Here is a 25612-nt window from a genome sequence, read left to right on the forward strand (position 1 = left end):
TTTTCTTTTTTAATTATCTATTGTAAACATTAACATTTAACTTTTATTTTCATTTTATTTTTATTGCTTAGATGAGTGGACGAGCTCACAGCCCACCTGGTGTTAAGTGGTTACTGGAGCCCATAGACATCTACAACGTAAATGCGCCACCCACCTTGAGATATAAGTTCTAAGGTCTCAATTATAGTTACAGCGGCTGCCCCACCCCTCAAACCGAAACGCATTACTGCTTCACGGCAGAAATAGGCACTCCTTTGAGAAACATATTTTTAAATTAATAAAATCGTTATTACAAGCAGGCGACATTCCCCAATTCTGAAATTAGAATAATGTACCTAATAGCTCACAGTAAAAAGAACATCGGATAAATAATAACCATTCCCATAAACACATTACAAACATATTCATACAAAAGGCTTTGCAATTTCATTAACTGAACGATATTATTAAGCCCGCTCAGTTGCTGAATTGGACGGATAAGTTTAGTGCTATTGTGCTGTGAACACTTTATAAGAGTTAATAAAAAATAAACTAGATGGCGTTGTTGTTTTTATTCACAACACGAAAAAGTAATAAGTAACTTGCATAAAATATATAATTATATTTTTAACCTAATTACCTCTTTATTCTAAACCTCGACTAAATAAATAAATGTATAAATGTGCTATTTAAATGTTAAATAATACATTCTTATGACATTACAATAAAATAATGGGTACCTATTAATTACCTTTGCTTAGTAATAATAATTGATTAACAGATAGATTTCTGTCACTGTACTATGCACGCAATTTTCAATTTTGTTTGTTCTTATTTCCCTTTTGTAGGAACGGATGAAAGGGGACGGCCCATTTCAGGCCCAAAGCGGACAATAGATTAGAGAAAAAATACTTAGTGCATTAATTTTGTCATAAATAAATATCGACGCTTGAAAGGCAATCCTGACTAAGCGACAAAAGTATGTAAAATGAGTTAGATACACCATTGGAATCGTCTGATTTTTCTGCGTCATTTAGTATAGGTTTCATCACTCTGTGACGTGTTTTATGTCGCTTAGATATGGTGTGATTTCCATAAAAATGCAGAGTTTTTTCCTACCAAACGACAAAAAAAAAGTTATTTTTGAGACACCCTGCAGTTAGGACATTTTAATAATAAGGTATTATTTACTTAGTCAGTTATTCATGTTTTGAAATTTTCATTTGTTTGTATTTATTTATTTTTACTTGTTATGAAATTTTTCTTTGAAACCACTTAGTAGATTGTACCTATACAAAGTAGTCGTAATTGGTACAGTTATACAATTTAACCTGAAACAAAATGGAATAATATTGAATCTTAGATAGTTTTACTTGTTTAACATAATATCCCTTTCCATCCGTAAATATTTTTACATGACAACATTTCTAATAACTACGTCGCCTAGATAATTTTACTTGATTAATTTCAATGGTTACTTTTGGCGCTTAGTTATGTTTACCCGTAAACAAAATATAATTTTTTGTCGCTAAAGAACTGCGCGAGTTTAAATACGTTGTGTGGGTATGCGCAACTAGTCGCGTACCACGTTTTGGCGGGCTGGTAAAAGGTGACTTTCGTAAGCTGGGCGTCGCTTAGTTAAGTCGTTTGTCACATTATTTTGCATTTTGTTCCCATGAGGGAGATGTGAACCACCAAATAAGGCCAAAGAAACGACTATAGATTCCGTAAAAAGATTTAACAAAAGTTTACAAAGTCGTCGTGGTCTAAAGGATAAGGCGTCCGGTGCATTCGTATGTAGCGATGCAACGATGTTTGAATCCCGCAGGCGGGTATCAATTTTTGGATTGAAATACGTACTTAACAAATGTTCACGATTGACTTCCCCGGTCATCGTTCTCGTCGAACTCGTCGTTCGCGACGAAGGGTTCGGCGAGTAAATTAACCCATAGACACAGCCCACTGAGTTTCTCGCCGGATCTTCTCAGTGGGTCGCGTTTCCGATCCGGTGGTAGATTCTGCGAAGCACTGCTCTTGCTAGGGCCAGTGTTAGCAACATCGTCAGGTTTGAGTCCCGTGAGCTCACCTACTAGTTAAAGTTACGCTGATACATAAGTCGTCGTGGCCTAAGGGATAAGACGTCCGGTGCATTCGTCTTGAGCGATGCACCCGGTGTTCGAATCTCAGGCGGGTACCAATTTTTCTAATGAAATACGTACTCAACAAATGTTCACGATTGATTTCCACGGTGAAGGAATAACATCGTGTAATAAAAATCAAAACCCGCAAAAATTATAATTTGCATAATTACTGGTGGTAGGACCTCTTATGAGTCTGCACGGGTAGGTACCACCACCCTGCCTATTTCTGCCGTGAAGCAGTAATGTGTTTCGGTTTGAATGGTGGGGCAGCCGTTGTAACTATACTTGAGACCTTAGAACTTATATCTCAAGGTGGGTGGCGCATTTACGTTCTAGATGTATATGGACTCCAGTAACCACTTAGCACCAGGTGGGCTGTGAGGTCACCCACACCTCTAAGTATTAAAAAGAAAAAAACAGTAATAGCGTGATTTTGTTACAAAAAAATATATCCCTATTGTTTCTTACAATAACTGTTTATTCATAAACGTCTCGCTCTTTTGCATGATTTACCATAGTAATTTATTACATTTTAGTTCAATTCTTTACACTTTCTACATGCATAAAAAAATGGAATAGTATTTAGATACATTTACTCGATTTGTTGTGAACTATGGGATCACTTCCAGTCCAATATACCCAAAACGAAACTGTAAGCTGTGCGAATTTGTCTAACTTTACATGTTACTGAAAATCTTTCAACGATAGCTCATATTGCTTTACATGTTACTCCTAATCTTTCAATGCTGGCTTAGATAATTTTACCTGTGACGAGAAACCTTTTATATAAAATTCAGATAATTTTACCTGTTTATCAAATTATGGACAATATATATAAGCGACAATAACTACTATATACACAAATGATAGGCAATAACCTTTAAGTATATTCGATGGGCAAAAAAAAACTATTTATAAGTCTATTAAAATAATTTCAATCCTACAGTTAGATTCGTTAAAATATTTTTTTTTCCAAATTTTTCAACTTTAAATTGCTCTACTGTAAAGTTTACGCATTGTCGCTTAGTCATGTTTGCCTTTCAAGCGTCGATATGCATTTACTTTCTTCCAAAAAAGCGCCACTACAGTTTACAATAAGTAGTTTAAAAAAAGTAACTCTATTGAAAAAAACAAGAATTTTATTTTTGCGGGAAAAATATTGCCAACTTCAAAACCTTTTACGTATTAAGTAAACATTTTAAGTATATAAAAAACATATAAATAAATCATTTTAAATATTATCATTAATCAATCGATTTTAATCAATTTTCAGCACATAAAATAACATCAAAGACATACCCATTGGACTTTAACTTGTTACTATACTTGAGACCTTAGAACTTATATCTCAAGGTGGGTGGCGCATTTACGTTGTGGATGTTTGTGGGCTCCAGTAACCACTTAACACCAGGGTGGCTGTGAGATCGTCCACCCATCTAAGCAATAAAAAAAAACTTAACTTGTATTGTTATTTAAATATGTACAACTAAAACAAAAACATAAAAAATAAAATATAATGTGTACTCGTAAAAAAAAGATTAAGAAATAAATCCAATATCGGTTATTTAAAAAAAGGATCGATATATGAATTTCATGTAATTATTTTTCTTTATACTGACAACACTGATTTTAATCTGACTGACTGACACTTCGCTTGCTGCTTGTGCTTGCGTTCAAAATGGATGTGTTTTGATTTTTCTTCGATTTATTTTGCTTTTATCAATAACGTTTCATACTACGGCTGAAAACCATTGTGTGAATTGTGGTTTTAACCTGACCGAGATTTAAAACCGTGTATATGCTCTCCTGTGCTATTTTTAGATGATTTACTAATTGTGTATGAAGATGAAGAAAATATAGATTAATATAGATATTTAAAGAAGTATGTGTGTTTTTTATACCCTAATAACTACAATTGGATAAAAATACATTAGGAACATCTTAAACATTAAAAAAAGAAAAGTTCTTGAGGTATTTATATAGAAAATTAACCTCAAAACGAGTTTTTTATTTTTATTATATTTTTTATAATAGTGGCGTCAATTTCAATATATTTTTTAGATATCTAGTACATTTAAGAATTTGAATCAGTCCATTTTTATAGTAATATTTAATGTCCACCTTGGGCCTAGCACACTAGGGAGAGTGGGCAATCCCCTTTACTCGGTTCACATCTATTCTGCTTAGTGTTAATTATGAAAATTTGTTCAATTTTTATCAAACAACGCAACGCAACGCTACATGTTGTTTTCCAAAAAAATGCATACCCTTATTACTGTACTGAATACATTATGTGATTAGCGAAAAGCCGCTGTATTTCGATGCTCAGGAAAACGGAACAGCGGTGATCATAAAAAGTCAATAGATTTTTGAAAATTAAATTTTCAATTAAAAGAGAAACAACTTTTATTTACATATATTAGTCGTTGGTCAATTTATCAACCCGGAAAGAAGCCGTGAAAGTAACCACTGCGCCCACCTTCTGTGGTGTTCAGATCAAAGAAGAAATAAATTATAAATACCACAATGTATTTGTAATTTATGTAATTTGTGCACAGATACATGTGACTAAAGGGGAAAGAGGTCGACCGAAGAAGACATTTTAAGTAGTCGTCGTGGCCTAAAGGATAAGACGTCCGGTGCATTCGTGTGGAGCGATGCACCGGTGTTCGAATCTCAGGAGGGTACCAATTTTTCGAATGAAATACGTACTGAACAAATGTTCACGATTGACTTCCACGGTGAAGGAATAGCATCATTTAATAAAAATGAAACCCGCAAAAGTATAATTTGCGTAATTACTGGTGGTAGGACCTCTTGTGAATCCGCGCGGGTGGGTACCACCGCCCTGCCTATTTCTGCAGGTTTGAAGGGTGGGGCAGCCGTTGTAACTATACTGAGACCTTAGAACTTATATCTCAAGGTGGGTGGCGCATTTACGTTGTGGATGTTTACGGACTCCAGTAACCACTTAACACCAGGTGGGCTATGAGCTCGTCCACCCATCTAAACAATAATAATAAAAAAGACCTGGACCGATTCGAAAACACATTAAATTAGCGTCGGAATGTTACTTCAATAAGGCTGTGCGTCATGATAATCGCCTTATCGTTGCCGCCGCTGATTACTCCCCCAATCCTGATCACGCAGGAGCCAGTCACCGTCGACACCCCAGACACGTCCCTACGGATCCATCAGATCCAATAACCCTTGCATTAGACGCCTTCAGCTGTAACAGTAGGAGTAGTGACCCCGGTAATCGTAGTCGACGAACTCGGCAAAGAGCTCGACGTGCACCCTAACCTAAACATCAGTCCGCTGAGTTTCTCGTCGGATCTCCTCAGCGATTCCGATCCGGTAGTAGATTCATTCGCGAAGCAGCTGCTCTTGAGTTCTTAGGTCCCCTTTGGAGGCGCTCGGGCAGCTGTTAGCAAATCCCATTCCTCCTGGCTGAGCTTTTGCTCGCCCACCTGTCCTAGTGAAACTAGAGACGGTTCCGGGCCACCAGTAATCCCTCATTGATAAACACCTAAATAAATAAATAACATATAATTTTTTGTTAAAAATTAAACAAAATAATTAGACCTTTTTTTTTTTTTTTAACGCTGGGGAATCCAAAATAATTAGACCTACCGACAACACTTCTTACTAAAATATCAAATCGTTATTATAACAAGTTTGGTACAAGTAATACGATTTATGCAGTTTCTTGAATTTTTTTAATATGGACTTGTGTTATACTATAATAGGGGTCTATTTTTAAACCTCTATTATTAAAACCTATTTTTGAGCAATGAAGCCCGATCCATAGCACCGTAAGGGACAACGACGACCCTTCTTGTGTGCCAAAAACCTAATGGACCTATAAAGAGTTGCAAATTAAAGATCAAAAACCGAACTATTTGGCTGTGAGTGTCTCTGAAAAAAAAAGCAAAATGTTACAATTGTCACAAAACAAATGAAGCAAATCATATGTTTCATCGCATTTAATATTTGGCAAGACACAGAAAGGAAAGTTCATTACACATGAAAATTAAAATTAAAAAAAATGATTATATAATATTAATTTAAACATTTAGAAAATAAGAAACCAGTTGTTCCAATCAAGAAGGAAATCATTTATATCGTAAGATTTAAAAAAAAATATACACAATTTGACAATTATCTTGTAGCGAGTGACATTTTAGAAATTTTATCATGGATTGACCTGCGAACCGGACGTGTGTGGGCAAAACGTAAAACTTTGGTAAGTTTCAAACAGTCACATTAAACTGCTTATATAAAATGTGTATTCTAAAATTTGTATCATCTGTGGCTTATTATACGTTAATTTTCTGATAATTAATTAAATTTTCTTTCAAAAGTAAATACTAAAACATTATTTTCTTCCACGTCCTCTAAATTTTAAATTACCTAGCCATTTTGATACGAGATCCTTAAATGAATCCGCTTAATCTTACACAGATTGAGCGGAATCATTACCAATTTGAGTATTCTTAGTAGTATATCCAACTCATCGAGCAATAGATGAAGTACGCCTTCAATAATTTTAGTACTGACGAATTTCATATATTCGAATTTTCTTACCCAAGTTTCTAATTAGAGGGACCACCTAGATCTTCCGTGACGTCATTGTCTAAAATAGCTATGGTGACATTCTTGTTTAATCAAGAAAATATTTTGTTAACCCTCGATTAAAACATAATTTTATTATTTAACTAATAATACACTATTTCAATAAAACGAAATCATATCGTAAATACTAATTATTTTTAACGAAAGCATAGTATAAAATGGTCATCGTTACTTCAACAGCTAATATAAGCCAGATGCAAGATTATGGAGCTGGTGTTTCTAGCAATAACGCAGATATTCGAGAAAGTTCTGAAGGAAAGGATCGAACGTCTCAACAATCTGAGAGCTTCCAAACCCACCACTCTATTACATACCAAAATCATTATGGTAAACTACATTTGTAAATTTTTGCTTGTTACTTAATTTTCGTATATTTAATTACTATGATCGAAACCGAAATTAGCTATTGAATTACCGGTATCAACATTGTCTGTGATGTACTGATAATTCTAATCTTATTCATTAAAGTATTGTATACTTTATTTATTATAAAAAAAAGAACACAATATTCCTAACCCAAAAGTACATGTTATTATCCGCAACATGCTTCGTCAGAAATTGCTTCGTCATTAAAGTTATTTTTCACTGCTGTTACCTAAGGCAGAGCTTTACACAAGAAAATTTCAGTTAAGACCTATAAAAGTTAGAGAGCCTTTGCTACCGCGCTCAATCACGTCTTCTAGATAAATATAGTTAGATATTATTGGTTACTCCTTTTAGGAGTCTTCGACAAAGATTTATCGGATCAGAACATAGCGACGTATTGTCGTGTAGCGGCAGGAATATACGAAGCCACATCACTGAATCAACAATACCAAAACTCGAGGTTTGTTGCTTTATGTTAATTTGTTGGAATTACTTTCGTAAGTCTGACGATGAATATATTTTCAGAAATTCAACTGTTCCAACGTTCAGTTCACCACCGAATTCTCCTCTAGTTGGTCTCGTGTTCGATCCATCTTCTCATAACTACCACGGGTCAGGTATAATGGGCGATAGGGGTGCGAACCTCGACAGACGTTCCCAAAGTACATGGTCGATAAACAGTCTAGAGCCAATAGGGACTGGTGCTAAGAAAAAAATTGTAAAGAGTCAAGACAAACGTAATGCGTACAGCGCCGATCCACGATATCACGACCGAGGCAAAGACGAATATGACCGACAAAGAAGCCTCCGAGCTGAATCGTCGTCGAGTCTTGATTTTTACGTCGAAGGCGAACGTATGGTCTCGGAACTATGCAACATACCTGATTGTAAGACCGAGAAAACTGGCCAGTTGAAAAATAATCATAAAGGTTCTAACCTAGATGAGGATAAAATTAAATCGGCTTCATCCGAATTACTACTTACGGCTTTAGACAAAATAGTCGTACATGATCAAATTCCAAATCAAATTGTTCAACTTGCTATTGAAGCTTGCACCGATGCTGAGAATATTGCTATAGCTCATCACAACAGGCCCTGCTTTAAAAACATACATTCGATTTGCGCCAAAACTAGGTCTAACGTCCAAAAACCGGATAGTGCAGTAGCTAACTTACACTCTCAGGGAATACCCTGGGTCATTAAGAACTTTATATTTTCCTTCGTTAGGATTTTAGACGGATGGAAGGGTGTAAAAGAGTTACTTAGCGAAAAACACGATACATTTTCCAGAATTGAAAACAAGTATTACAGTCCTAATATCAGAGAATGCTTTGTGCAATGGCAGGCGGTCACCAAGGAAATGTTAACACACATATATAAGACATTCAAGTGTCTTGATCACGGTTTTACTATGGAACAAAAGAGTTTTGCACACAACTATTATGCAACTAATTCTGCAGCACCTAGACACCAAGCCCAAAGTAAATATCAACCGCCCAAACCTCAAATCAGTAACCCCAGACCAATAAATGTATCTCCGCAACCATTCAGTACTGTTCAACCACCTTGGATTCAAGGTCAAAGCCAAACAAGTAATCAATCGTTCAACGAAGTACCATGGGGGCGACCTGGAGTTAGCTATAAAAAGTTTCCCGTTGTACCACCTAGTACTTTTTACCCTTTAAACGATCAAAGTGATATTGAAGTTTACCAGAAAGTGTCATATAAATGTGATCCTTGTAGCATACGTGAAGCTAAACCTCGTCAATCTTGGACGATTGCCAACACTCCTGACTTCCGCTCATTTGAAAGTGTTTGTCATACGGATCAGAGAGATTTATATAATCAATTGAAACACAAAATAGATGCTGAGCTGGTCAAAGCTCCAGGTCAACCCGTGATGAGTAGCAGCATGGTCTGCGATCTGTTACAGCGAAGGGAAATGGAAATGAAAGCAAAAATGATTCCGTTGAGTCACGTTGAAAAGACTCTGATACCAAGTATGGCATCTGCCGTGGATCCAAGAACTTGTTTTGTACACAAAAACAATAGTTGTGGTGACACAAAAGAAGAGAATGATTTTTTTGCGACATGGGGTCAGATAACACAAAAAGAAACTAATGATTACATGGCTCATCACACTCATAACGTTCAGAATTCACCAAGCGTTTTGACTGTATCAAGTAATGTTTCTGGCCCCGTAAATTTTCTAGATGAAAATGATGAGTTCCACGAAATGGCTAAAGTTTATATGAAACCAGGAAGCTACAAAGTTCCCATTAAGCCAGCCGATGCGTTCGCGTCAAGTAGTTCACAAGACGCTGGGATCGAAGGACAAGCTTTAGATGAATTAAATACAATGCAAATAAAAGCATCGTTTTCAACAATAACTTTAGCACCACAGCCAAAGTATAATCTGGAATCTTGGCCATGCATAATGACCAGAAGAACGGAAGAGGTTTATAGCGAGGATCAAAAAGTTATAGGTAAACCATTGCATACCACAACTTGCTTAGACGTCAGCTCTACAAATCAGGTGGATCTTTTAAGCTCTATGACTTCAGACAGAGCTTGGGAAGCTGCGAAGCAGTCTGCACCGAAACTAATGGACTTTTTGCACGAGGACTCGAAATCCGATACGGCGAGACTCTACGATGCTTTAGGCTTGTGCACCAATGACGATTACACTGATTTAACGCAAACTAAAGCAGGAATCGAAGAGACTGACGAATGGACCGGTACTATGCCATCAAACACAAGCTTCTGGAATCAGAATACTCGGAACGACCACTGTGTGAAAAGTACAAATGATTCAGTGCCACTTGAAGAAGCAACAAAAAATCAAGATACAGAGATTAGAGCTAAAGACGCAAATGACACTATTGAAGTTTCTGACTCAAACGAACCAAAAGAGCCTCCCCGATGTCCGAGCTTTGACCAAAGCGGTAACTGCATTAGAGATGAAACTCACAAGAAATCCACCGGCAAATTGAAAGTTGGAGCATCCGGTATGTGGTATCACCCGAAAAAGAAAAAGCCATTATCGAGTGGCATTGTTAAGAAATTTGAAAATTTACTTGCCAATTTGTCGAAAGTGAACGAAGCTGCATTTATTCAACAAGATATGGATATTAAAATGGTTAGATTGCTTTTTTTATTTGCTTAATACTTGTAGGTGAGCTAGATACTTGTTTTACCAAGAGCGCTTAAGTTAGGCCTTAATGAAAAGTCTTCCATGCACATGATTAATTAACCTTTACATTATTTAAACAAAATATGTTTATTGAGAATATTTAAGTGTGTCAATAGTGAGATCTTATTGTTTATTTTATCTTTACATTTTGAGCCAATTTTGTATTGTACATACAACAAATAAGCCGTTTATCTGAGGCTATCTACAATATAGCGGTCCTTTAAAGTATATTAGAAGTACCAAAACTGAGGCAAGGCAAGGATGGTGACTTGTCTACTAATTACAGGCCCCGCGATTTTATGAGATCGTCAAATATCCGATGTGTCTTCACGATATATCGACTAAACTGAAGAATTCTTCATACACCGACCACGAACAAGTCGTGCAAGATTTTCGGCGGATTTTCAACAATGTCCGTCTTTATTTAAAGGTAATTAATAAGTCGGTCGATTTCTTTTAAATATTAATATCCACAATTTTTACTTCACGTGCGGCACTCAACTGAAGAGTAAGTTCAAGATGTTTTATGAATAATAATAGCTCATCTATTTTTCACTTTAGAAATTTGGGTTTAGAGAACTTATAAAACAATACTGCAGCTTTGTTAATAATTCAGAATAAATTTGAACCATGCCCTTGATTCCGATTGCTTACTTTACTCCTGCTCCTCACTTCAGTTTCCTTAATGCTGAGGGTCGTGACCACCTCGTCGCAACAAGAGTCTATTGTGGAATCACTCTACGTCATTTGTTCCTATCTGCCCCCGAGCGTAGAACATCGTGAGCTGTGGTATCGGGAGTAGTGCGGATCTGGTCAATCCAACGTGTTGGGCCTCTACGCCCTCTACCATATGCTCTTTTTCCGTCCACTTTGCCAGTGACCATTAGCTTCTCCAAATTGCCGTCATCCTTTCTGGCAACGTGGCCAAATTATTCCAGAACTCTACGTTAGAAAGCCTCGTCTGTATCTGGAGTTCTTACTTCCTTTCCTGGTGAAATATAAAAAAAATACATAAGTACATACAAATATACCACCGCTACCGATAATAATCGCTCCTTAAAAAAAAAAGCCGTCATTGCAGAGTCACCCTGATGCGGCAATGAAAAAAAACGTTAATAAAGTTTCCAATGAATTCGAGAAGATGTTGAACGATGAATTTCCGAACAAACGCGACGGAAAATCACAGGCTGACAACACAATGCAACACAAGAAACACGAAAAGGAAGAAACAATTAAATGCGATGATACAAACAAGAGAGGCGATATGAAAACTCCGGCTGACGAGAAAAAATAGCGAAGTAACGTTAAATGACTTGATTTATTAAAAAAAAAAAAACAGTAAATGAATAAGTTCGAAGGGCTTATGATTCTGTTGTATATGAAAATTATATTTTTATTAATCAGGGCATTTAATGTCAAGGTATGTTCTAAATTATGCATGCGCTTGCGTCCTATCCAAACGATATGGCGTCAGTGACATTTGACACTTTAAAAACAATATTTCACGACCTAAAATTTGCGAATTTCATCTTTTTGAAATTTTGAGTGCAAAGTGATAGATGTAATTGGTTGGTATTTTCTTTTTCTTTTAGTAAACAAATAATGGAAAAGTGTCGGTAGCTAAATGCTACTACCTAAATGGAACTCTTAGATATTTTTTTGTAAATATAACACCGAATCGCTCGATTTTTTTATTTAGGCCTAGCAACAATTACATAAAAAAGATTTTTGAACATAGCGCTTATGGTTCCCTCTAGGTGCGGGGACCTCGTTGAGGTCGAGCCCCAGGCGCGAAAAGAAAAAGATTCTTAGGCTTCTGACCAGTTTGCATTAATTACCATTACAAACTGACTAACTTCAAGCGTTCGATTAGTTTAAAATGTTTATTTCCAAATGGATAAATTGTATTATAAACATTGTATGTTTTATAGTTTTATAGAACTATGAATATACTTACGTTTATCTAGTCAAAAATATTATACTTGTCTTTAAAATGCCTGTGCTGTCATCAAATCTAGTAATGTGTTAAGAACTACCACTTATTATGTAAGAGCTTGCCAATTTTTCTAGATTAATTTACAGGTCGACTCGTGACCGGAAATTGTCTTTTTCCTTTATTAATTATCTACGTATTTGTTGTCTTTAGATTTTAATTTCGTTTAGTTTCCTGTTTAGCTTATAATTTCTAAAATTCATTAGAATTTATATCCGAATTTAATGTAGCCAGCCTTTGATTTGTTGTTTTTGAAAATAGGACTTTAAGATAAGTATCTGGTAAGGTCTTCATTGGAAAGTAAACTGAAATTTGTTAATTCCTTTCTATTGTGATAAATGACGATATTTTTGTAAGATTTGTGTTGTTTTATATTTCCATTTTAAATTCTCTTGGTTGGCTGTTGTCTAAAGCTGTTCATGGTAAACTTAAATTTATGTTAAAAACAAATTAGTTAACTAGTGCCATCTATGTTTTTACTTACCGTGCTATTTAGCATCAAATTGACGGAATTAATGTTACCAACAAAATCTGTTGATAGACAATTTATTGGGATAAAGTAAATTATTCATTTAAATATTAAATAATTACACCCAAGAAAAACATCCAAAACGTTTGCCAGAAAAACAACTAGGTTGTAATTAGATTCCAAAAAATATATTTCCCGCTATTTTTTTAAATGCGAAACAATTCTATATTCTGTTAGGTATGATTTTAATTGTCTCTATCTGTGATGTATGTTTAGGTAAAAGTTGATTAATAATTAATCGAAAGTAGATAATGTAAATAGAAACTTGAATGAATATGATTTGTTAGTAAATTGTATTTAGTTGGTTGTGTAAAAATTTTGTGTTATCTGTACATACAAAATAAAACAAGCTATAAATATTTTCTTGATTAGTTAAATCAAAACATGGAAACGATTAGAACCTGAAAACTATTTTATTTACTGGTCGTATGGCAAATTGGCCATAACGCCTTGTAACGGTACGATAAAAATTGAAAATGCCTTAGGTATAGTTCCGCATCATCTTTCATCTTTCAAAAACATTGATTCGATCAACTTTATTGCAATCGATTGAATTTGTCAATTTTTGAACTCGCCTTTGTGACATAGCTTGTTCTTCCCTAGAGACCTTTCGAAGGCAGTGTAATGAAGCTGTAAATACCCGTAGAATAGATTTTAGCACTAATTTAGTAAATTTTAAACGATTTCATAGAATAAAAAAATTATAAAAAAACATTATTCGCTGATCTGCTGGTTTAGTAGGGCTGAGAGAGATTCAAGACAAAAGTACCTACCAATAATTTCTCGAGATGGGCATTAGTTGAATTAAATCGGCGAATATGTGAATGTAACGCTTTATCCGTATGAATCGATTTTAGAGAATCGATTCTAAACAAAAGGCGAATTTAACCGCTTGAGCATGACCGATAAATCGATTCATAAAAATGTTTACCGCCCTAAAACATTAATAATTCGACTATGTAGCTAAGAGCCGATCTGTGTACGCAAAATACAAGCAACTCTCACATGAAATATACCTAATGAATCGCGACATTGTTTGGTTATTTGGAGAAATTCGTCACCTCTATTTAGGTCATATTTTCATATTCACAAATGAATTTTCACTTTCATTGTCTGTTAAATAATTTATTTTAACGAATACAAGTTTTATTATGGGATTTTCGAAAGTTTTGAAGGCATTGCTCTCAAATAGTTTAGGGCAATATCTATAGCGTGTAGCTTTGTGATGTCATTGTGACTTCAATCGATTGGATAGTGAGGGATATAATAATGGTGAAAGAGAAGATATGTATATTGAAATGTTAATGTTAAATTCCAAATTTGATTTGCTTCGTTTGTGTTAATTTTTAAGTGACGATGTTAAGTTGTGATTTTATTAATTTATTTACCTCAAATTATGGCAAGGAACTCGTGTGTGCTTAATAAATGAGCTTTGATTTAAAAAGTTATCTTTTTTTTAATTAAGAATCGAATATAAGTTCATCTGGGGACATATTATTATGGAAAGATCATTGAGCAAAGGGTCCATTTTTTATTACCTCGTGAGACCTTTAGCTCATAGAGCGGAAAGTGACGCTAAATTTCTGGTGGCGTGAATCGGTGCTGGTATCACGTAATACCCGATCCTGTGGACCGAATGGTAAACAGTCGATGTCGCCCTAAACACGTCATCATGGATCCTTCCGATCCATTAACCGTGCTTTTAGGTATCTAAAGCACCGGTCACCGTCCTCGCCGAACCCGTCGCTTGCGACGATGAGCTCAACGAGTAAATTAACCCATAGACACAGCCCACTGAGCTTCTCGCCGGATCTTCTCAGTGGGTCGCGTTTCCGATCCGATGGTAGGTTCTGCGTAGTACTGCTCTTGCTAGGGTCAGTGTTAGCAACACTCCGGTTTGAGCCCCGTGAGCTCACCTACATGTCAAGGAGAAGCTGAAATAGCCTCTAAAGGCTATTAAGCATAGGGAGAGAAAATAAAGACATCAAGGTATGTTTTAATGCCAGAGGGCGTAATTATTGGTGACCGTTACAACAAGACAGTTACGCACGTGATTTTCTACGCCGGATCTATCAGCGAATCGAAATTAGATTCAGCGAAACACTGCTCTTGCTAGGGGGCGGGTGTTTACAAACTCTCTCAGGCTGAGTCCCGTGAGCCGTGAGTTCGCCAATCGATCAAAGTGAAGCCAGAATAGCCCCTCAATGCCACTAGTACGAGATAGGAAGACGAAAAAAAAGATGTGTGCTGTCGTGGGACACCGGATAGGAACGAAGTTCCTTATTATAAAAATATTAATTTAAGTTCTATTCGAGGTATAAAGAAAATAATTATTCGGGTATACATTTTTCACTAAGTTTTTTTTATTGATAAAAATAAATAAAAACTACTTTACAAAGTTATCAACTTTATTTTATTCACAATAATTTATAAAAATATATAATAATAATATACAAAGAAACAGCTATTCATATGAATAATAATAATAACCGTCATCAAGTAGACTATACATTAGACACTGTATAGCCATCGTACTAAGACTATACATAAATAATAAAAATCTTACGTTACGGACGTTTTTTCCCGGTTAGGGTACCCCTCCGCATCGTCGCATAAGGAATTTCGTTCCAAAAAACGAAACGTACATCGAAAAGTGTATAATTCTCAGCAACCGACAATGGTTGTTTACAGTATTGATTTCTTTTTTTTTTTTTTATGATTGAAAGTTTACTGGTGGCCCGAAGGCCTTTCCAGTTTCACCAGGACAGGTGGGCGAGCAAAGGCTCAGCCAAGAGGGGCGGGATTTGCTAACAACTGCCCGAGCGCCTCCGAAGGAGACCTAACAACTCAAGAGCAATTGCTTCGCGAATGAATCTACTACCGGATCGGAATCGCGACCCGCTGAGAAGATCCGGCGAGAAACTCAGCGGGCTGATGCATAGGTTAGGTTGCACGTTGACCTCTTTGTCGTGTTCGACGAGTACGGTTACCGGGGTCCCTAAGCCTGCCCCTAGTATTAGAGCTGAAGGCATCTAATGCAAAGGTTATTGGATCTGATGGATCCGTAAGGACGTGTCTAGGGCGTCGACGGTGACTGGCTCCTGCATGATCAGGATTCGGGGAGTAGTCAGCGGCGGCAATGATAAGGCGATTATCATGACGCATAGCCTTATCGAAGTATCGTTCCGACGCTGACTTCATGTATTTCCGAATTGATTCGAGGCCCAGGTCGTCGTGTAGGTCAACGTTCCTCACGAACCACGGAGCCCCGACAGCTAACCTGCAAAAGCGGGATTGTAGGGATTGGAGGGTGTCTATGTGTGTGCGGGCCGCGTGAGCGAACACCACACTCGCGTAAGTCATGACGGGCCTTATGCAAGTTTTGTAAAGTGTCACCTTGTTCCGAAGGGACATTTTACTCCGCTTACAGATCATGGGGTAGAGTCTACCGAGAATAAACGCGGCACGGTCACGGACTGATTTTATATGCGGGCGGAATGTCATCGATGCATCCAGGGTAACGCCCAGGTACTTGACCTTCCTGGCCCAGGGTATGGATTGACTAAAGAGAGTAATCGGGGGTGTGAGATTCCTCCTCCTAATACGGGAGGAAATCCGTGTGGAGCTTCCCCTCTGAAATAGCACCGCAGTACTTTTCGCTGGGTTGATGTCTATGCGCCATTTTCGGAACCACTGTCCTAGGGCTAAGGCTGCGCTCTGAAGCTTCTTCGCGATTAGGGACTTATTTCTACTAGAATAGTAAACAGTCGTGTCGTCGGCGAATAAAGCTAAATGGGTCGGCGGCGACCGGGGAATATCGTTGACGAATAAGCTAAATAGGAGGGGTGAGAGGACAGAGCCTTGCGGGACTCCAGCTGTGAGAGGTCGTGGGTAGGAGCGGGTTCCCTCGACTCGATATCGAAAAGAGCGGTTCGACAAGAAGTCCCGTATGATGAGCACGCGACTATCCGGCACGCCCATGTTGAATAGTTTGAAAATCAAACCATTGTGCCAGACTTTGTCGAACGCTTTTGCGACGTCGAAGAAGAGAGCTCCCGTGTATAACGGTTTTGGTCGATTAAGCCCCACAAGAATGTGCACCTGTTGAACGCATGAGTGATTTGTACGGAATCCGAATTGTTCATCGATGAGAATGCCCTTGGATGAGACGAAGTCTCTGAGGCGTTTGTAGAGCAGACGCTCATACAGTTTGCCTAGAGACATGAGGAGGCTGATCGGGCGGTAGCTCGTCGGATGATTTTTTGGTTTACCGAGTTTATGTATGCCGATAACGTCCGCTTCTTTCCACACCGCGGGAAAGATACAGTTCGCCATAGCGGCATTGAAAATAGATGCCAACATCACGATGAGTTGGACGGGTAGAAGTTTAATAACGCGGTTGGATATACCGTCGGAACCGGGAGCCTTGCGAGGACGTAGGTCTTTGATCAAGTCTTTAACTTCCATCGGGGTGACGGGTGGTAACGCATCCGAGGGTGGCAAGGAGGCTCTGCGTTCTATCTCACTGTCTACTAATTCTGCATGAACAGGGTCCACGGATTGAGTGCTGGGCGTGCACTGGGTTTGCAATGTATCGGCCAGCAGCCCTGCTTTTTCGTCATCATCGAACGCCGTGAGTCGGCCTGAGGGGCCTACGAGGGGGGGCATAGTTACTACCGTATCCGATTTGAGAGTACGAGCTAAGCGGTAGTAAGACTTTGGGAGGGCGCGAGTCCTTCTAAGAAATCAGACCATCTGGCATCTCGGACTTCGGCGATGCGAGACTTTACGTCGCGTTGTAGGGCACGCATTCGAATACGAAGTATTGATTTCTGCTCTACAAATAGGACCTAAGTAAATCACCTTACAAAATAAGCTTTAGCGTTGAGACATTAAATAAAATACAAAATAAACCCTGGGCTTCTTCTTCGTCGCTTTCTTCATTGCTGAAGGTCGTGTCCCTGAAACTTGACCGTTGCCTGTCTCGTGAGCTGTTTCCATCTCGTCCGGTCCTCAGCTGCTCGAATGGCGGTTGCGACTGGCAACCCAGTTAGAGCGGTTACTTGATCACACCAACGGCTAGGTAATCGGCCGCGGGGTCTCTTTCCTTCTACTTTGCCCGTCACAATCACTTTGTCCAAGTTATCTGACTGTCGGCGGGCAATATGACCGAAGTAGCTGAGGATCCTCTGGTAGGCTTATTGCAATAAAAAAAAGGTATAAAACTGTCAGTGTTATATTTAAAAAAAATGGAAACAATAAATTCATCACTCACAGTTGAAGTCTTCGTGGTTTAAATGAAAAGACGCACTCGTATCGATCGACGGGACTGACGGTACTTAAATACCGTGTACAATTTTTATTTTTATTTTTATTGCATGACTAGCCGTTATTGATATATAAAAACTAGCCGTACTCGCCCGCTTCGCTGTGTATTTAAAATTAGCATTATTACATTATTTATTGTCATTATTATTAGGGAGTCCAACACTCATATAAATATTAGCCTATCCATTAAGTACATGTATTTTCTACATGGACACCAAGTTCCAAGTCAATCGGATGGATGGTTCAGTAGTTATAGCGGAACATCCGTAAAAACCGCTGTATATTTATATATTAGTATATACGGATGGACGAGCTCACGGCCCACCTGATGTTAAGTGGCTACCGGAGCCCATAGATATCTACAACGCAAGTGCCTCCACCCATCTTGAGGTATTAGTTCTAAGGTATCAGTATAGTTACAGCGGCTGCCCCACCCTTCAAACCGAAACGCATTACTGCTTCACGGCAGAAATAGGCAAGGTGGTGGCACCCACCTGTACGGACTCACAAGTACACATAATGTTCTAGATTAAACTTTGAAAATGGCTTGGGGGAAGAATTTATTTTATTTATTTGGAAAACCAAAAGTACAAAACAGTAAAAAAATTGCTAAAACAAAAACCAAACCAGTTTCCACCATCAAAATTCCATATAAGTAGAAAGTGAACAATAGAAGAAGAAAAAAAGAGAAATTTGTGGATTAAAATTTACCAAAAAAAAGCAACACAATACGCACATTGTACATCCACCTTTATTTTATTATATATACTTTAATATTTAAAACTTAATGATACACAACGGACCTAACTCACCTTAAAATATTCCAAAATAGCATTTCATATAGCTTCAAGTGGTAATCAAAAAATGTCAGCATTGGAGAACTTAGTATCATACAACCTACAATATCTACGAACAAAAGAATTAGTAGCATATTTCGTTCGAGCCGTGGACATGTGGAAGGTCTGTTTTGAACGCGCGGAAATACGACTACATTTAATAGAAATCTTGGAAATAAGATAACTCGAATGAATCTTATCGAATGTTCCAGATTAAACTTTGAATATTGAGACATTCATTTGGTCGACGACTTAGTTAAATTAGAACAATAACCTTCGTACTCTTCCTGGAACACGCGATTGATTTGAGGCAAAAATAAACAACCTAATGACACTCATCCGTACACAAACCACACCCCAGTTTACCAGAATACAATAACTAGTAATTAGTCCTCCAGCGACATTTCCTTAGGTGACTCACATATCAAATAATTCTCAATAAACAAAAACTTTCTTTAAACAAAACATTGATTCATAATGTTAGTCATTAGATCGGTTAAGCGGTTTCGCACAATGCGTTGTAATGAATATTAAGTAGTTATAGGAACGGAATTGCAGATTACCACATCCACGGTTATGTTCGATGTTCCCATTTGCATGTTCGTGACTGAGGGCGAATCATACTTTTAAAAAACAACTTTAGCGTTAAGTACCCACAATCTCCATGATGACCTGGAGCTTGACTCAGTCAGTAAGTATCTACAGACGGAATCATTGCGCCACTTTGAGAGGGCGGCACGTCATGAGAACCCTCTTGTCGTGGCTGCTGGAAATTAATTACCCGATCCTGTAGACCGAATGGAAAACAGTCGACGTCGCCCAAAACACGTCATTACGGATCCTCCCGATCCATTAACGGTGCTTTTAGGTACCACAAGCACCGGTCACCGTCCTCGTCGAACCCGTCGCTTGCGACGAAGGGTTCGACGAGCGAATTAACCCACAGACATAGCCCACTGAGTTTCTCGCCGGATCTTCTCAGTGGGTCGCGTTTCCGATCCGGTGGTAGATTCTGCGAAGCACTGCTCTTGCTAGGGTCAGTGTTAGCAACCCTTCGGTTTGATCATAGAATAGAATCATACTTTAAAAAAAATCTTTAGCGTTAAGCACTTCTATATACCACAGACAGTCACAGAGATGATCCGGCGAGAAACTCAGTGGGTCGGGATTCCGATCTGTGTGCTTAGTGCGAGTTTTTTAACGTTCTCGATCGCGTAAATGTCAACTCAAATTTTTATGAAGTTGGAACAGTGCCCCTAGCGGCCAACGTAAGCTAACGTTCCAACTCCATACAAATTTGAGTTAACTTTTACGCTATCGAGAACGTTAAAAAACTCGCACTATGCACACTGGTAGCAGATTCTGCGAAGCACTGCTCGTGCCAGGGCCCGTGTTAGCAATTCTCTCATATTGAGCCCGTGAAGTTGGAATCATTCCGATAGAGGCACCCGTCACGTGCGGACGTGCTCATCGACCACTCGATCGCCCGGTCTTTGTTCGCCCGGCTTTTGTTAGCCCGGCCATTGTTCGCGCGGCCTGAGTTCGTGGTACATCTGCCGACTAAGTGCTCTTCCTGGAAGTTTTTATTTGTTTTGTTTCCTTTTGTTGTTTCTGTGTTCGTGGTACATCTGCCGACAAACCGTTTTCCAGGAAGTGTTTAATTGTTCTGTTTCTTTTTGTTATTTCCGTTTTGTTGTGTTTTTTCTTTGTCCTGTAGTAATCGTGCCGCATCGCCACCTGTGTTCAATAGAACCGCTCAGGTCCGAGAAGTTGGGGCCTCGCCGCAAGGCGAGTGTTTTCAAGACCCGGGGCCGCCCCACCTGGGCACTCAGCGATCATGGACGCTGTATTCGCGGAATTCCTCCGACTTCGCCACCCACAGCTCGCCTCAGAGTTTCTGGCCTTCAAGGCCGATCACATCGCGAGCCCTCTCGTGGACTCCGCCGAGCTCGCTGCTCCTGCGTCGCCTGTACCTGCGTGCAAAGCTTCTGCATCGAGCACCGCAGCCTCCGTCGTGCCTGCCGTTCCCGCGTCGCCTATACTGGCGAGTAAGACTGCTGCGTCGTCCGCCGTGGCCACCGTTCCAGCAGCACGATCATCCGCAGCCTCCGTCGTGCCCTCCAAAACACCTGCTCGTAGGTCACCTGCGCCCGCCTCCTCGTCCTCCGACTCTGACTCGGAGATGGAGGTCGACCTCGCTCCCGCCTCATCGACGGATGGATTCACCCTGGTACAAAAGGGTAAGAAGCGTGCCGCGGAGTCTCGAGCTCCCGCGGCCGCTAAAATTAGCAAAGCCGCGAACGCGTCGCGCCCCCGCCCTCAGACTCCCGTTGCGCCTCCAGCCCGTGCCACTCCGTCGCCGCGTCCGGTGGCACAAAATAAAACCCAGACCCCTCCCCCGGTAATCCTCCAAGAGAAGGCAGCTTGGGATCGAGTTTCCCTGGCCCTTAAGGCCAAAAATATCAACTTCACGAATGCCCGTAACCTCGCGAACGGCATTCAAATTAAGGTTCGAACACCCGACGACCATAGGGCCCTCTCTTCTTACCTCCGTAAGGAGCATATAAGTTTCCACACGTATACGCTCCAGGAGGAGCGCGAACTCCGTGTCGTCATACGTGGCATCCCTAAAGAGTTGGATGCCGAGCTAGGACCGCGACGGAACCGCCTAGCTGCGTCCTGTGTCGTACACAGGGTCACCCCGCAAATTACCGCGGATGCCCCCGAGCCCCGAAAATAAATCGCCGCGTCGCCCGCCAAAACCGCCTCCGAGCTTCCGGCCCAGACATCAAAGCCTCGGCACCCTCTGTGTCGCAGGCTAAGCCAGCGTTCGTTCCAGCGCCGGTGCCCAGTGTCTCGGCTTGGGCGAAACCGCTGCCGTACACGAACACGGTTACAACTCCCTCCTCCGCGATTCGTCCCGCCCCCGCAACTCGTCCCTCTCCCGCGACTTGCTCTCCGACCGCGTCCGACAATCTCGCTTTAGCGATCGACTTCTTTCAGTCGATCAACTTTGAGCGCGTTAACGCTTTGGGCGACGCCATTCGCGCTGCCTCCACTGCACAACACTTTATCGCCGTTGTGCAAGAATACGCCGACGAATACGCGTCATTAAATACGTACGTCCTCCCCTCACTCCGCCGGTAATCAATGGCGTATATAAGTAGAATAAAGCCCCTATCCGTAACGATAGGATTTTTTAACGCTTACGGTCTCGCAAATCAACGTGATCAGGTTTCTGACTTTTTGCGTGACCATCAAATTGATATCTTTTTAGTGCAGGAGACCCTACTTAAGCCCGCGCGCCGTGACCCTAAAATCGCGAACTATAACATGGTCAGGAACGACAGGCTCTCTGCTCGTGGTGGTGGTACCGTCATTTACTATAGAAGAGCCCTGCATTGCGTCCCGCTCGATCCTCCCGCGCTCGCTAATATCGAAGCATCAGTGTGCCGAATCTCACTGACGGGACACGCGTCGATCGTTATCGCGTCCGTTTATCTTCCACCGGATAAGATCGTTCTAAGCAGTGATATCGAGGCGCTGCTCGGCATGGGGAGCTCTGTCATTCTGGCGGGCGACCTAAATTGTAAACACATCAGGTGGAACTCACACACCACAACCCCGAATGGCAGGCGGCTTGATGCGTTAGTCGATGATCTCGCCTTCGATATCGTCGCTCCGCTAACACCGACTCACTACCCGCTAAATATCGCGCATCACCCGGATATACTCGACATAGCGTTATTAAAAAACGTAACTCTGAGCTTACACTCGATCGAAGTAGTTTCAGAGTTAGATTCAGACCACCGTCCCGTCGTTATGAAGCTCGGTCGCGCTCCCGACTCCGTTCCCGTCACGAGGACTGTCGTGGATTGGCACACGCTGGGCATCAGCCTAGCTGAATCTGATCCACCATCGCTCCCGTTTAACCCGGACTCTACCCCGTCTCCTCAGGATACCGCTGAAGCCATAGACATCTTAACGTCACACATCACCTCAACATTAGATAGATCATCGAAACAAGTTGTAGCGGAGGATTTCCTTCACCGCTTCAAATTGTCCGATGATATTAGGGAACTCCTTAGAGCTAAGAACGCCTCGATACGCGCATACGACAGGTATCCTACCGCGGAAAATCGTATTCGAATGCGTGCCCTACAACGCGACGTAAAGTCTCGCATCGCCGAAGTCCGAGATGCCAGATGGTCTGATTTCTTAGAAGGACTCGCGCCCTCCCAAAGGTCTTACTACCGCTTAGCTCGTACTCTCAAATCGGATACGGTAGTAACTATGCCCCCCCTCGTAGGCTCCTCAGGCCGACTTGCGGCGTTTGATGATGACGAAAAAGCAGAGTTGCTGGCCGATACATTGCAAACCCAGTGCACGCCCAGCACTCAATCCGTGGACCCTGTTCATGTAGAATTAGTAGACAGTGAGGTAGAACGCAGAGTCTCCTTGCCACCCTCGGATGCGTTACCACCGTCACCCCGATGGAAGTTAAAGACTTGATCAAAGACCTACGTCCTCGCAAGGCTCCCGGTTCCGACGGTATATCCAACCGCGTTATTAAACTTCTGCCCGTCCAACTCATCGTGATGTTGGCATCTATTTTCAATGCCGCTATGGCGAACTGTATCTTTCCCGCGGTGTGGAAAGAAGCGGACGTTATCGGCATACATAAACCCGGTAAACCAAAAAATCATCCGACGAGCTACCGCCCGATTAGCCTCCTCATGTCTCTAGGCAAACTGTATGAGCGTCTGCTCTACAAACGCCTCAGAGACTTCGTCTCATCCAAGGGCATTCTCATCGATGAACAATTCGGATTCCGTACAAATCACTCATGCGTTCAACAGGTGCACCGCCTCACGGAGCACATTCTTGTGGGGCTTAATCGACCAAAACCGTTATACACGGGAGCTCTCTTCTTCGACGTCGCAAAAGCGTTCGACAAAGTCTGGCACAACGGTTTGATTTTCAAACTATTCAACATGGGTGTGCCGGATAGCCTCGTGCTCATCATACGGGACTTCTTGTCGAACCGCTCTTTTCGATATCGAGTCGAGGGAACCCGCTCCTCCCCACGATCTCTCACAGCTGGAGTCCCGCAAGGCTCTGTCCTTTCACCCCTCCTATTTAGCTTATTCGTTAACGATATTCCCCGGTCGCCGCCGACCCATTTAGCTTTATTCGCCGACGACACGACTGTTTACTATTCCAGTAGAAACAAGTCCCTAATCGCGAAGAAGCTTCAGAGCGCAGCCCTAGCCCTAGGACAGTGGTTCCGAAAATGGCGCATAGACATCAACCCAGCGAAAAGTACTGCGGTGCTATTTCAGAGGGGAAGCTCCACACGGATTTCCTCCCGTATTAGGAGGAGGAATCTCACACCCCCGATTACTCTCTTTAGTCAATCCATACCCTGGGCCAGGAAGGTCAAGTACCTGGGCGTTACCCTGGATGCATCGATGACATTCCGCCCGCATATAAAATCAGTCCGTGACCGTGCCGCGTTTATTCTCGGTAGACTCTACCCCATGATCTGTAAGCGGAGTAAAATGTCCCTTCGGAACAAGGTGACACTTTACAAAACTTGCATAAGGCCCGTCATGACTTACGCGAGTGTGGTGTTCGCTCACGCGGCCCGCACACACATAGACACCCTTCAATCTCTACAATCCCGCTTTTGCAGGTTAGCCGTCGGAGCTCCGTGGTTCGTGAGGAACGTTGACCTACACGACGACCTGGGCCTCGAATCTATACAGAAATACATGAAGTCAGCGTCGGAACGGTACTTCGATAAGGCTATGCGTCATGATAATCGCCTTATCGTAGCCGCCGCTGACTACTCCCCGAATCCTGATCATGCAGGAGCCAGTCACCGTCGACGCCCTAGACACGTCCTTACGGATCCATCAGATCCAATAACCTTTGCACTAGACGCCTTCAGCTCTAGGAGCAGGCTTAGGGACCTCGGTAACCGTACTCGTCGAACTCGACAAAGAGTTCGCCGTGCAACCTAACCCATGAATCAGCTCGCTGAGTTTCTCGCCGGATCTTCTCAGCGGGTCGCGATTCCGATCCGGTAGTAGATTCATTCGCGAAGCAGCTACTCTTGAGTTGTTAGGTCTCCTTCGGGGGCGCTCGGGCAGCTGTTAGCAAATCCCACCCCTCCTGGCTGAGCCTTTGCTCGCCCACCTGTCCTGGTGAAACTGGAAAGGCCTCCGGGCCACCAGTAATCCTTCAATCATAAAAAAATGAAGTTGGAATAGCAGCTTAAGCTACCAACGTTTAGCAAGGAAAACATCTCCTATATCTAGACGGGCTCTGATTCGTTAATATACGCTTCGTTAATACAGTTCTAGAGGCATCTATTAATTAACAATCTTGTTTTTTTATTTACATTGCGACTTATGTAAGAAAAGAACCTTTTTTTTTTTCAAACGAGAGTTGCGAAGATTACCCAATGGTAGGCAGCGGCTTGGCTCATTGCTAACATCCATGAGCCACCGTAATCGCTTGCAATCAGGTGGTTACCTTGAAACCCGTACCAAACTTTATCAGAAGATAGTATGAGGCATACCTTAATCACTGCATAGTATAAAACAA

General features: G+C 41.0%; 1 protein-coding gene across 1 annotated transcript; it reads left to right on the forward strand.

Annotated features, from left to right (window-relative positions):
* Positions 1-6076: 6076 nt before the first annotated feature.
* On the forward strand, positions 6077-14280 carry LOC110384923 (uncharacterized). The gene is made up of 6 exons (XM_021346811.3): positions 6077-6366; positions 6936-7082; positions 7476-7581; positions 7647-10260; positions 10601-10744; positions 11396-14280. The coding sequence occupies exons 2-6, from the start codon at positions 6950-6952 to the stop codon at positions 11606-11608; spliced, it is 3210 nt and encodes a 1069-aa protein (XP_021202486.2). The 5' UTR covers positions 6077-6366; positions 6936-6949; the 3' UTR covers positions 11609-14280.
* The last annotated feature ends 11332 nt before the right edge of the window (positions 14281-25612 follow it).

Source organism: Bombyx mori, chromosome 3, assembly GCF_030269925.1.
Source record: "Bombyx mori chromosome 3, ASM3026992v2".
Taxonomy (NCBI): Eukaryota; Metazoa; Arthropoda; class Insecta; order Lepidoptera; family Bombycidae; genus Bombyx; species Bombyx mori.